This window comes from Neomonachus schauinslandi, chromosome 2, assembly GCF_002201575.2.
Source record: "Neomonachus schauinslandi chromosome 2, ASM220157v2, whole genome shotgun sequence".
NCBI lineage: Eukaryota > Metazoa > Chordata > Mammalia > Carnivora > Phocidae > Neomonachus > Neomonachus schauinslandi.
Genome location: NC_058404.1, coordinates 133,564,531 through 133,579,233, shown reverse-complemented (window position 1 = coordinate 133,579,233; position 14,703 = coordinate 133,564,531). Strand labels below are relative to the sequence as shown.

The window sequence follows — 14,703 nt, the reverse complement described above, 5'->3', positions numbered from 1 at the left end:
GGATAAATACCTAGTAGTACAATTGCTGGATCATTGGGTAGTTCTATTTTTAACTTTTTGAGGAACCTCCATACTGTTTTCCAGGGTGGCTGCACCAGTTTGCATTCCCATCAACCATGTAAGATGGTCCCCTTTTCCATTTGATATTGTATCTAAGAAAACTTGATTGAAAATTGATTTTCTCCTAACAAAAAAAAAAAATGGCTTCTGGGGCACCTGGGTGGTACAGTTCATTGAGCGTCTAACTCTTGATTTCTGCTCAGGTCTTGGTCTCAAGGTCTTGAGACTGAGCCCCATGTCGTCCCTGCATCAGCTCCATGCTCAGTGAAGAGTCTGATTGAGATTCTCTCCCCTCTTCCTCTGCCCCTCCCATTCGTGTGCTCTCTCTCTCTTTCTAAAATAAATAAACGTTTTTAAAAATGGACTCTGAGGTATTATTGTATGCAGAGAAGCTTATTGAAAATTATTTTAGGGCGCCTGGGTGGCTCAGTTGGTTAAGCGACTGCCTTCGGCTCAGGTCATGATCCTGGAGTCCCGGGATCGAGTCCCGCATCGGGCTTCCTGCTCGGTGGGGAGCCTGCTTCTCCCTCTGACCCTCCCCCCTCTCATGCTCTCTCTATCTCATTCTCTCTCTCTCAAATAAATAAATAAAATCTTAAAAAAAAATTAAATAAAAAGAAAATTATTTTAAATTTTTTATTAAAAATTCTAGAACCTAGTTCTTAAGCTTCTAAGGTCAATTTAGTTATTTTATTATACTTGTAGAAGATTTTAATAGTTACTTTTAAGGAGTTCTTTGGATGTGTAATCACATTTTCAAACTTTATTAATTAAATTTCTTAAATATTTTAAACTGCACTCATATAATTAAGAGTAAATTTTTTAAAAGTATTTCACGAGCGCCTGGGTGGCACAGTTAGCTGAGCGTCTGACTCTTGGTTTTGGCTCCGGTGGTGATCTTGGGGTCGTGAGATTGAGTCCTGTGTCATATTCGCTCATTTTGGAGTCTGTTTGAGATTCTCTCTCTCCCTCTCCCTCTACCCCTCCTGCTTGTGCTCTCTTTTTCCCTCTAAAATAAGTAAATCTTTAAAAATAAAAGGTATTTCAGTTGTCTGACTGACCAAAAAAACCTTCCTGAGTATTTAAATAAATCTGATGAATGAAAACTTGTAAGTATGCCAAGATTTAAGTTCTCTTAGATGTTTCAGTGACATTTTATACATTTTAAAATACAAGTCTGAACTCATTTTCTCAATTATATTATTTAAATTGGCATCACAAAGTATATCTGTTATTCTATCTGACCTATTTCTGTTTAGAAACAGCTAAAATTCCAAATATATACAGATTCTTTAATTTTGTTTTTTTTTTTTTAGGATTTATTTATTTTAGAGAGGGTGTACATGAGCAGGGGGAGGGGCAGAGAGAGAAAGAGAGAGAGCATCTCAAGCAGACACCCCACCCAGCAGGGAGCCCAGCCCAGGGCTCAATCCCACAACCCTGAGATCATGACCTGAGCTGAAATCAGGAGTCAGATGCTTAGCCAACTGAGCCACCCAGGCACCCCACAGATTCTTTAATTTTCAAAAATAACTAATATATGAGCTTGCTTCTCTTAAACTTTTTATAAACTTCATTGTGAATCTTTTTGGGTTAAAAGATAACTTACAGTTTTGGAGGTTGCTTTCTCAATTCATGGTTTCTTAATGACCAAAGATGTCCTTAGCCAGGATGGTAAGTGGCTCTTTGCCCAAAACTAGTGGCACACACTGAGCTCTATTCTGTAGTTGCTTTGTTCTAAAACAGGGTAGTCTTACAGCCCTATTTCCTTAGAATCAACTTAAACACACCTAATTCATTAGTCTACCCCCAGACAGGTTATTACATGACTTGATTGGATTCAGTTAATCTGTTTACTATTTCATTCTTTTTGGAATCACTTTTCTGTGCTTCCTATTTGTGAGTGACACAAATCCCTCAGGATTAAGATGACATCTGTTAGAATCCTTTTGTGGCTTTGTCTGACTGGGCACAGTTTTAAGGTCATGATAGTTAATACTTGTGTTAACCAAAAACACAGTAATGATTCTGGTTATGTAATAGAATTAATTTTTCTTATTTGAAAGTCTTCCCTTAAACTTATTTATGTAACCAACAACACTCAAGGAAACAAAAGTGAAGAATACAGTTAAGTTTACTGTAGAGCAGAACCTCTTTGATAGTAAAATAATTCCAGTCATACATCTGTACCCCAGGTTATCTAGTACTGTGCCTAAAGAAAACAACTGAAGTAATACACTTTTAAGAATTTTCATGACAGAGGCGCCTTGGTGGTTCAGTCAGTTAAGCATCTGCCTTCAGCTTAGGTCATGATCCCAGGGTCATGGGATTAAGCCCCACATTGGGGAACCTGCTTCTTCCTCTCCCTCTACTGCTTCCCCTGCTTGTGTGCGCGCGCTCTCTCTCTCTCTCTCTCTGTCAAATTAAAAAAAAAAAAAAAAAAAGAATTTTCATGACAAATTGTTTCCCTTATCTGTTGGTTGACTTCAAGCTTCTTTTTCTCCACTTTTTTTTTATCCTTATAACTTATGCATTTCTTTCATTCCTTTGTCTTCTCTTTCCTTTCAGAACTAATGATCTGGAAAGCTATAGTAAAGGTGAATAAAAGTAACAGAAAAAAATGATGATGATGGTAAGCAGTTGCCAAACATGGTGATAGACAATTTAGGAGGTATAGTGTTGTTTGATATTTAGAAAGCTGCTTTAACATTACATTAAGTTTTGAGATTGGGCGATTAGAAGGGTGATGCAGTTTTTAAAAATCTTAAAGTCTTTTTCTAGCAAATTATAAATTATAAATATCAAATCTATTCTGTTAGCTAGATAATATTGCTTTAGAAAACAATGTTTTCTAGGTTTTGGAGTTCTAACAAGTTCCAACCAGAGATGCGTAGAGATCCTACTACACTGAATGGACAAAAACTTTTTAATAAAAATTAAGAGGATTAATAAAATATAATTCAGCCTGATCGAGTCAAGCAACAGAAGTATAATTAATAATCTTTATAGATAGAAAAGTCAAACACTGAAAAAATTCTGTTGTAAGTTACTTTTACTTTTTCATTTTCTTATAGAAAATAATTATATTTTAAAAACCTATTTCTTTAAAAATAAGTAAAAATCTGTATCTTAAGATTTAAAACTTTGTGTGTGTGATACAGCTCATTTTCTTTACAATGCATAAGGTATAATCATAAGCAACTTATTTTGTCCATCACCTTCCTTCCTTCCTTCCATGAGAGAAGTTCTTCTGTTGCCTCTATATAAAAAATTCAGGTCTGGGGCACCTAGGTGTCCGAGTCAGTTATAAGTGCCTGACACTTAATTTGGCTCAGGTCATGATCTCAGGGTGGTGAGATCAAGCCCTGGCATCGGGCTCTGCACTGGGCATGACGCTAGCTTAAGATTCTCTCTCTCCCCTCTCCCTCTGCCCCCTTCCCACACTCTCTCTCTCTCAAAATAAATAAATAAAAATTAAAAATAAAAACTCGGGTCCATAATTCTCTCCTTACAGTCACTAATAACTACAGTCACTCAAGTTGAAAATACAGTGTCAATTCCATAATTAAAAGTGCCTAGTGGGCGCCTGGGTGGCTCAGTTGGTTAAGCGACTGCCTTCGGCTCAGGTCATGATCCTGGAGTCCCGGGATCGAGTCCCGCATCGGGCTCCCTGCTCGGCAGGGAGTCTGCTTCTCCCTCTGACCCTCCCCCCTCTCATGTGCTCTCTCATTCTCTCTCTCTCAAATAAATAAATAAAATCTTTTAAAAAAAAAAGTGCCTAGTAAGTATATTAATCAACACTTCAGTCTTCATTCAAAGCTAAAACTATTCCCTCCCCTAGCTACGAGGCTGTGTGCTTGACTCTTCTTTTTGTTGCTTATCTCCTCACCCACCGGCAAGTTGCTTTATCTGATCCCATCAGGCTTTAAACTAGGGGCAGGAAGAAAGGTAAAAAGGCAAACAATTTTTTTTACCTGACCTGTAACTCTTTTTGAACTTGGTATGTTCTTAAGGCTGACTCTTTCTCTTATGTGTACTTTTGTGTGTTCTTCAGAGACCTTTACTGGAGCTATACTTCCTGTGACATTTTAAAAAAATGATTCTTCCTATGAGCCCTACTGAATTCTTTTTCCTCTTCCTTCTCCTCCTTCTCTTCCTACCCCTTAATCCTTTCTGTTCATCTCTCCTCCCCTTCCCCCACCTTCCCCCTCCTGGAGGTTCTCTGGGAACTCAAGAGGTACTCTGAGTAGGGTCGTTTTTTTGTTTTGTTTTGTTTTTAGATACCTTTCCTGAGGTATAATTGACATATCATAAAATTTACCCTTTTAAAATGTACCTTCAGTGGTTTTCAGTATAGACACGGAGTTGTTTAACCATTACCACAACCTAAATTTTTTAACATTTTCATCGTCTGTCTGGGTAGGATTTTGTTAGCTCCAAGCTGGCCTTCTGTGTGGGCCTGCTTATTTACACCTTCCCATCCCAAATACAGCATGCTTCATCACTCTGAATCTCATGTGCCCTCTCCTCTTTAGCTTCTGTGTCAGAGTGAGAGCCTTTAGAGTTAGAAGTATCTAGTATTTTTAGGAGCCTTTAGATTTAGAAACCTTTAGATTCCTAAAGTATCAGGTACCAGTCTGTGGTGTCCTCCCTATGGCATCCCTAATATCAGGGAAGCACTCATAATGGTCCCATGGAGGCCGCTTTTACCAGCTAGAGGTCAAACAAAGGCACCTTCCTATACTATACCCCTCCTGTTTTGGGAAGGAGGCATGAAAATCAGTACAGCTATCTTAAAAGAAATTCTTCGTATGCAGTTTTCTCTCTACTCTTTTTATCTTTATATGTATTCTCAGACATATTGCTTTGGAAATTTGCTACAGGGTAGACTTTCTCACAAATCCTGTTGGTATCTGATTGCTAATAGTATCTTGATGCGACTGTTGAAACTTCAAATTTCATGCAGTGTTTTCTGTAGAAGATAATAACTCAGATGTCTCTTAGAAAGCAATGCATCTCACTATTTTTTTTAAAATGTACTATCATTTAATAAAGTGCATAAGAAACAGTTTTTTTGTGGGGGAGGGGTGCCTGAATAAATAATCAGTTCTGTGCAAGCTAAGTAAAAATGCCTTTGGCTTTTTCTAAGCAGTATCTTACATCTTCCCTTTTAACTACTACACTGTGCATTTAAGTGCACACCCCTTAAGGCAGATACTAAGCATAAAATGCCATAGTAAACATTTGAAAAGGAAAGTAACAAGACATGGCTGTCCTCATTTGTAGCTGGAATTGCTTTTTTTCAGTCTGGGTTAAAGTATCATAAATGTAAATTTAAAAAAATATTAGCCATCTTCGTTAGTTGAGTAAACAAAGTCAGCTTTTGTCTGAAACAGCTGTTTTTTAAGGTTAAGTTTAAAATTTAATGAAGGATATAATTACAGAAAATAAGCATTTAACATTTTCCACTCCCTCTAGCTTCTTTTCCAAACCCATCTGCTTCTGCCTACCAAGAGATATACATTATGCACATTATACTTAAATTGGTTAGAATAGGTAGAAATCTTAGTGATCAAGAGCAATTTTCTTTTCAAGAAATGTCAGTGTAGGAAACTTTATATATGATGATATTAAGTAGCTGCATTCCCCCCTTTCACGATGAAAGTAGGATTATTGTGCCCCATAATGAAAACCTTAAAATTTGTCATTCTATCACCCACTTAATTGAATGCCATTGAAAAAATTGACCCTACAGAAATGTCCCCACAAAGGCACCCTTCTGATTTTTTATTAATTCAACCTTTATAGAGTTAGATTACAAAGCATGTTTACAGGAATACCCTTTTTCCCCATTATAAACCCCAAAATGGCATTATTATTATTATTATTCCCATGTCATAGATGGAAAACTGAGGTTTAGAGGTGAAATGACTTTTCCAAGGGCAAATGCTAAGTTGGAAGCAAAGCTGGGTCTAGAAGTAGTTAAGTCCATTCAGTACAAAATTTATAGTTATACTATATATATCAAAGATAGAGAAATCAATTAGTGAATGGAAGAAATGTGTTCCATCTTATTTCAGCTTCATGCACCGTGGCCGTAGGAGCTCCTGTCCTCTTATTACCTGGGATGGATAGGATGAAGCCTAGAATTATAATCTGAAAGGCCTTCTGTTCAATCTGGCTGTTTTGATTTTATCATCTGCATTTTGCTGCTTCCTGGGACCTTGAAGTCTCTGTCTTCTCCCATGAAATAGTCACCACCTGTTTTCCGGTTCAGGCTCTGAAGCTGACCTTATGGGGCTAGGGCAAGTCGCTGTTTTGAGGGTTTTTTCCCTCCAATCCCTTTATCCTCTATGCATTTAAGATGTAGGATGATATCTAGATTGAAGTCCATATTGAGAAATGAGGTAGCCAGGAACCTCAGTCTCTCATCACGGATGTTGAACTTCCACTATTGCACGTGCAGTACAAGTTGCTGATGTGTAGCCCACCTGTTACCTTTGTTTCTTAGGTAATATGCATGTGTCACTAGCTGAGGCCCTGGAGGTTCGGGGTGGACCTCTGCAGGAAGAAGAAATATGGGCTGTATTAAATCAAAGTGCTGAAAGTCTCCAAGAATTATTCAGAAAAGGTAAGTCTTTTTGTCTTTTTCTTGCTTGCTTTTTTTTGTTTGTTTGAGTATCAGGTGGCTGAAAAACAAATAAGGAGGCAGAGTAAAGAAAGGAATACTTTTTCTTATCTTTCTTTGGGCAAAAAAAGCTCAGATCTTGTCTACCTGCATTTGAACATCTTCTTTGTCCCTGATATTGTGCTAGGTGCTGAAAATATAATGGTGATCCAGTCCAAAAATATTTGCCTGTCTGGTCTGGAGCTTGTAATCCAGTGCAGAAAATTGCTATTAGTTAAAATACTTATATAAGCAAATGTAAAAAATGCAACCATGACAAGAGCTACAAAGGAGAGGATTCAGTGACTGTGAAAACCCCTAATGGGATTTGACCTAGTCATGGGGAAGAAAAGGAAGTTTCCCTGAATAAGTCACCTCTGAGCTAAGAAAGAAGAAAAGTTAACTGGAGAAGGGGAAAACGTTCCCAGCAGAGAGAGTAATATGTGCATCCCTGTAACGCTAAATTAGGATAATGTAGGCTGAATAACTAGTTTGGCGCTTTCCTGTAGCGATGATCACCTGGTCCAAATGACTGTTGGCATTTTGGAGCTGGAAAAGTTAGGGAGTCACTCTTTGTCCAAAAACATTTAATACTATACTGAAAGGTTCCACATGAAGATGGTGTTTGCCATTTAGCCCGCATGGCCAACACCTATTTAGAATAATAGGTAAAGAAATCAACCTTCATCTAAAAGAAGAATTAAACTTTAAAATTGATTTGAGTAATTTAGTCAGACACAATAAACATTTCAGAAATGGGGGAAGATTTGAGCATATAAGATAGTTTCTTGAAGTATGGTCTCTGGTTGAGTAGCATCACCATCACCTGAAACTGGTTAGAAATGCAAATAATGTGGGTCCCCACTAGACGTACTGAATACGAAACTCTAGGGGTAGAGCCCAGCAATTTGTGTTTAACAAGTCCTTAAGGGTATTTTGATTCATGTTAGAGAATCATTAGACAATGTTATTGCTGAAGACCACGAGCCATGGGAACCTTTTGGAAGGTGTAGAGGTGACCACTCACTGAGTATAAGAAGGTCTAGAGCAGAAGGAAGAATGTTTGGAGACAGATGGTAAAGCTTTGTTGTCGTTGCTTTTATTTTCTAATCCAGGGACAGGAATTTGAAACAGTGTTGGGGCCCTCCCAATTCTGCTATAAACTAGGTTTTTTAGATCTTTGATTAGAGTTAGGATTACTCTAAAGAAAATTTATTCATTTTATCTAATGCCACTTACCTTAAATCTAGCTATTTTAAGTAGACCTTGTCTTTGTTTGCTTCATTTTCATTTTTCAGAAAATTTGGAAGTATGGGCATTCTGGAGTATAAAGCAGTAATCATGCTCCAAAGATGTTGTTGAAGGAAAGATATGTTGGTGGCGTTCTTTAGTTAGCTAACAATAGTCAGTTTAATATTCAAGAAAACAACTGTTGCCTGTAAGGTTTTGTGTGGAAGATCCCAATAAGTAGAGGATGAAACTGTTGCCCTTAAGGATTTACTCAAATCAGACAAGATGCGTGTGAAGAGTTTACTACTTCAAGAACCTGTGCCAAATAAATGATTGGGGCAATAAGTCCTACAGACGTTCAGAGGAGGGAGAGATAATACCTCTTTTTATTATACTAATGGCAGGATCACTGCCCTGGCCATGACTCATACAAAGTATCTGGCACACTGCAAATACCTAGGGGTTTTTCTTCTTTCAAATTTTGTAATGTTAATAGAGACTGAATGTCTGAATGTAAAGTACTTGTCATTAAGATACAATTACTGCATAGCATATTGGCACATTATAATGGAGAGACTTACTGGATATATGAAGTGTGAGGCATTTAGGTCTTAAACACCGTCCAATGGGAGCTGGATACCATAAGGCCTTCAATCCAATTCACAGGGAAACATCAGTAATATAGAGAAATTGAATTTGGCTTCTTTGGCATTCTGGAAATTACCAACTATTATAATTGACAATTGGAAATTTGTATTTATTTGGAGGAAATTTATGCTTATTTGATTTTTTTTTATCTGAAATCTCTGTAAATTTTCATTCCCTGGTTTGATAACATGGTATCTTTTTGGCCCACGTTCTTCTCCTGACCGTTATAACAAATTGAAATAAAACAATTATTAGCTTGCTTAGTTTGTGAATGAATGGTGTTGGTCTTGGTTTTCTAGTAGACACCCTTATGAATAACAGTAGGAATGTTAGGGGTGGAAATGCAAGTAAAATACAATGGTCTCTAAGAAGTTTGTTTTTCTAAAATGTATTTTATTCTCTTGGTTTTGTCTTTTTGTGTCTATTATATAAACCTTAGTTTTGGTTCTGATGGATGGTGTTTCTTCCCCTATCTTCTTGAACTTGTATGTGGCTCCTGTGTCTTTTTCAGTATATAAGTTCAAGTATGAGCTCCTATGAATACAAGGCTGGAAATAAGCATTTCCACTGGGGGATTATTGAACACAAATCAAGAAAATGATGTTTGTTAATCTTTTTGAGCCTCCCAGCAATTTTAGCCTTTTTTAAAACAAAATTATTGTGGTTGTTATTCATAGAATAATGATATCTAAGCATGACCTTATTGAAAGACACCATATTTAAAGGAGTTTCTTTTCAGAGAAGGAAAAATACAGAACTTTTTGAAAACTATAATTCCACACATTTAGATGATGGTGATACTGATAATTGGTTCTCCTTCTATTACAAGTTTCTTAGTTTTATTGTTTTATGATTGTTAAAATGTGCAATCTCTATGACTACTTTTTATAATTTTTAAAGATTTTGTTATGGCCTTGTATATGGTCTATTTTGTAAAATAGTCTGTGGGAATTTGAAAAGAATGTGTATTTTCTATTTCTAGGATATAAATTAACCTTGTTAGTGCTTTTAAAATTTTTCTGTAACCATATTAGTTTGTATACTTAATTTGTCGAATTCATAGGGATAGTTAAAATTTCCCATTATAATGATGTCTTTCCCTGTCTTCTTACTACTGCCAACGTGTGTTTTCACGCTATTTTATATGATACATATAATGGCTAATGACTAATTTAAATGGACTGGATATTTTATCAATATAAAATAACTTTTTTTTCCTTTTTACTACTCAAAAGTCTATGCAGTCTGCTCTTTAATATTACCACCTCTGCTTCCTTTTCCTTGTCATTTACCTAGTATCTTTTCTCCTTTACTTTCAAATCAGCTGTGTTAAAATTTGGGTATCACTTGTAAATAGTAGACGGTTGGATTTTACTTTTTTGCTTATTTTCTTCTAAAGATTTTATTTATTTGTGAGAGAGTGAGCGAGAGAGAGATAGAGAGAGAGAGAGAGAGCATGAGCTGGGGAGGAGCAGAGGGAAAGGGAGAAGCAGACTCCCTGCCTAGCAGGGAGCCGGATGCACAGCTCCATGTGGGGCTTAATCCCAGGCCTCCGGATCATGACCTGAGCCGCAGGCAGCCACCCAGGCACTGCCCTCCCCCCACCCTTTTTTTTTCTGCCTATTTTTTTAATTAGGAAATTAAAATGGCAAATGAAATAAAAATTCTGGAAGAATTTCATTAAGGGTCCTTTCATATTATGACACTCTAACTGTATGCTTCTTAATCTACTTTATTAATTGATTGGAAGGCATAGCTAATGTCAGAAAATATATATTCATTTAAGATTTAGCTTTTACATCATGGATGAACTCATGCAAGAACTGAGTGTTCCTAGATAATAAGAAAGCACTGCCATTCTCGTGTGCTTTCTAGATCATCTTTAGAACTGAAATTATTGCTGCCTTGAAAATTTAGTTTACAGTGTTAGTTCCCCAAAACAGTGATTTTTTTTTTCTTAGTTATGGAACTGTTGCTCTTTACAGAAAACAGAAGTTTTGAATCTAAGGGATTTTAAGGTATTAGAGTGGATGACTGGTTGTTGCTAAATTTGCCTCTTCATGACTAATCAGAGGAAAAGAGATAATCTCCCTTACTGAGGCAAGAATATAAATCCCTTTATATGTAGTCATTTCTGGTTCCCTGTTTATTAAATAAGATAATAATTAATGAAATTAGTAAATTAAATAAATAGTTAAAAATAGAATAAAGCATTTTGATAAAATGCTAAAAAACAAGCAAAATTCACTGTCTAAATAAAAACATTCAAAGAGTTAACAGCAAGTATCCTTGGAAAATTAAGAAGACTGTTACATTTCTTATTCTTTTTGGGAAACAAATTTGAACAAGGTTGCAGAGAGCAGGGCATATAGCCACCTTTGGCGGTATTTCATTGTAAACACTTGCTTATATGCGTGAATGAAAACAAATTACTACAGATATCTGGGACAAATATCAAATAAATTTCTCTGTTCCTCACTTCTTGAAAAGTGTTTTAAAAAGTAGAATTTGTGGGTACCTTTCTGGAAAACAGTCGTACTAGAGGATTGTCTGTTATTTTATTATCAAAATTAAGTGAAATGTAAGTTTTTTCTTTTTTTTATTAGTGCAGTTGCTTACATTAATAAATACTTTCAGGGAGGGTACCTGGGTGGCTCAGTTAAGTGTCTGCCTTCAGCTCAGTTCATGATCCCAGCGTCCTGGGATCGAGTCCCACGTCAGGCTCCCTGCTCAGCAGGGAGTCTGCTTCTCCCTTGACCTCTGTCCTTCCTCCCTGCTCATGCTCTCTCTCTCTCAAATAAATAAATAAAATCTTTTTTAAAAAAATAAATAAATACTTCCAGGGAAATTTTCTTGCTACTGAAAGGGAAAAATAACATACAAGAAATACATAAACTCAGAACCACAAATACATATATATTTTTATTTATGGAATCAAACTCTTTGATCTGGAAAGATTTTAACACATTTCACCTGATCATTTTTAGAGATAAGGGAACAAGGCCCGGTTTAAATGACTTATAAGAATTAATGTTGGCAGGCACCTGGGTGGCTCAGTTGGTTAAGCGACTGCCTTCGGCTCAGGTCATGATCCTGAAGTCCCTGGATCGAGTCCCGCATCGGGCTCCCTGCTTGGCAGGGAGTCTGCTTTGCCCTCTGACCCTATCCCCTCTCGTGTGTTCTCTCTCATTCTCTCTCTCTCAAATAAATAAATAAAATCTTTAAAAAAAAAAAAAGAATTAATGTTGGCAGGAGCGCCTTCGGCTCAGGTCATGATCCCGGGGTGCTGGGATCGAGCCCTGCGTCGGGCTCCCTGCTCCACGGGAAGCCTGCTTCTCCCTCTCCCAGTCCCCTTGCTTGTGTTCCCTCTCTCACTATGTCTCTCTCTGTCAAATAAATAAATAAAATCTTTAAAAAAAAATTAATGTTGGCAGAGCAGAAATAATATAACTATTTTAAAACAAGTTGTTATGAGCAATAACTATTTAGAGCCATAAAATTACTTCATTATACATGACAATAAAGTTTTAAAATTGATAGCCTTTCTATAAGCATAGCAACAGAATGTTTAGAGAAATAATATCAGGGGACAAAAGTGACATCATTTCTGGGGCACCTGGGTGGCTCAGTCGTTAAGCGTCTGCCTTCCGCTCAGGTCATGGTCCCAGGGTCCTGGGATCGAGCCCCACATCGGGCTCCCTGCTCAGCGGGAAGCCTGCTTCTCCCTCTCGCACTCCCCCTGCTTGTGTTCCCTCTCTCGCTGTCTCTCTCTCTCTGTCAAATAAATAAATAAAATCTTTAAAAAAAAAAAGTGACATCATTTCAGATTCTACAGATATTAAAAGAATAATAAGGGAAAGTTATGTCCAAAGCTGTTGAAAAAATTGAAATGGAAATTTAAATTCAATGTTGAAATTGAAATGGACACCTTAAAAGACAAAAACTACCATATGCCATAGTTCATTCAAGAACGAATAGACAACCTGAATTGCCCTATATCTATGAAGATGAATGAATGTATATTTCTAAATGTTCCACAAAGAAAACCCCAAGTCCACATTGCTTCGCTAGAGAATTCTAAAAATTTATGGAAGAAATAATAGCAATTCTTTATCAAACACCTGAAGAAAATGGAAGAAAAGCAAATACTTCCCAACTAATTCTGTGAGGTCAACATTAATATCAAAATCAGACAAAGACATTAATGAAAATAAAACTATAGACCATTATAACTCATGAACATAGAGGCAAAAAAAAATTTTTTTTTTGAGAGAGAGCATGAGAGCAGGGGGAGGGGCAGAAGGAAAGGGAGAGAGAGAATCTTCAGCAGGCTCCACACTCAGCACAGAGCCCAAGGCGTTCAGTCTTAGGACCCTGAGATCATGACCTGAGCCAAAATTAAGAGTCTACTGCTTAACTGACTGAGCCACCCAGGCACCCTTCTTAAAACATTATTAAGAGAATGACAGGAGAAGTCACAGACTGGGCAAAAATATTTGTAAATGATGTAACTGATAAAAGGCTTATATCCAGAATATATAAAGAATTCTCAAAACTCAGTAGTAAGGAACAAACAAACCCCCAAAATGGGCAAAAGATTTGAATAGCTAGTTTTCCATAGAAGATATACAGATTTCTAATTTCAAATAACTTGAAATTATTAGACTTCAGGGAAATACAAAAATCTCAATATCATTAGTCATCAGAAAGATGTAAGATTACAGCCACAAAGAGATATTAGTTCACATCTATTAGAATGCTTAAAATTTAAAGGTCAACCATTCCAGGAATTGGCAAGAACTTGGGGGGAACTGGAGCTTTCATATACTGCTAGTGGGGATATAAAATGATCCAGTTTCACATTTTGGAAACAGTTTTAACAGTTTCTTGAAAAGTTAAATATACATTTATCATACACACTCCTAAGTACTTAACCAAAAGAAATTAAAACCTATGTCCATAACAAAGCCCTGTATGTAGATACTCATCTTAGCTTTATTTGCAGTAGGCAAAACCTGGAAACAAACCAAATATCCATCAACAGGTGAATGGATGAACAAATTGTAGTATGTCCATATAATGAAACAATACACAGCAATAAAAAGGGGTAAACTATTGATACGTGCAGCAGTGTGGATTAATTTCAAAATAATTATGCTGAGTGAAGGAAGTCAGACAAAGAAAACATACTGTATGATTCTAATCTAAAACTCTATAAAGTACGCAAACTAAACGGTAGTAATAAAGCAGATTGGTGGTTGCTTGGGGATGAGAGGTTCAAGAAGGGATAGAATGCAGGGATTACAATGTGTATGAGAAAACTTTTGGGGGGTGATGGATATGTTTATTATCTTGATTGTGATAATAGTTTCACAGTGTATTCATATGTCAGAACATCAAATTGTACTCTTTCAGTATATGCAGTTATTATGTGTCATATTATGCTTTAATAAAAGCTACTTTAAAATATATCAAATGTTTTCTAAAGATTATTGTTAAATTTAGAATTTAACCTTTTTTCTTAATTTGAAATTCTTTTTTTTTTTTTAACTTTTGGGGTTTTTTTTTTTTTTTTTAAGATGTTATATATTTGAGAGAGAGAGCGAGAGCACAAGCAGGGGGAGGGGGCAGACGGAAAAGCAGACTCCCTGCTAAGCAGGGAGCCCGATGTGGGGCCTGACCCCAAGACCTCAAGATCACGACCCAAGCTGAAGGCAGATGCTCAACCAACTGAGTAACCCAGGTGCCCCCAAACTCTGTGTTTTCAAAAGAAAATATTTTCCAATCAAATGCTGACCCAGACTGTCTTGGTTTATTTTTCTCTTTATTGGTCAAATAGCAGAAGTAGATTCCCCACCTTTAAAAATTAATATCAAATTCTTAGAATCATCTAATAAGTATATCTAAATTAGTGTATAAAGTTTAATATATTAAAGTGATTAGAAATGTAGGGAGGGGGTTCAAGACACTGAAAATTTTATTTATTTATATTTATATGTATATATTTTTAAGATTTTTATTTATTTATTTGAGAGAGAGAGAATGAAGAGAAAGAGAGCATGAGAGGGAGGAGGGTGAGAGGGAGAAGCAGACTCCCC

General features: G+C 36.5%; 1 protein-coding gene across 5 annotated transcripts in view; it reads left to right on the top strand.

Moving 5' to 3' along the window:
- Nucleotides 1-6,576: 6,576 nt before the first annotated feature.
- Nucleotides 6,577-14,703, top strand: part of PTPN13 (protein tyrosine phosphatase non-receptor type 13) — a 153,400-nt gene continuing 145,273 nt past the window's right edge. For all 5 annotated transcript variants that reach the window (XM_044912918.1, XM_044912919.1, XM_044912917.1 and 2 more), the window contains exon 1: nucleotides 6,577-6,691. In XM_044912918.1, the coding sequence (XP_044768853.1) occupies nucleotides 6,577-6,691 (115 nt within the window). The remainder of the gene's footprint in view (nucleotides 6,692-14,703) is intronic.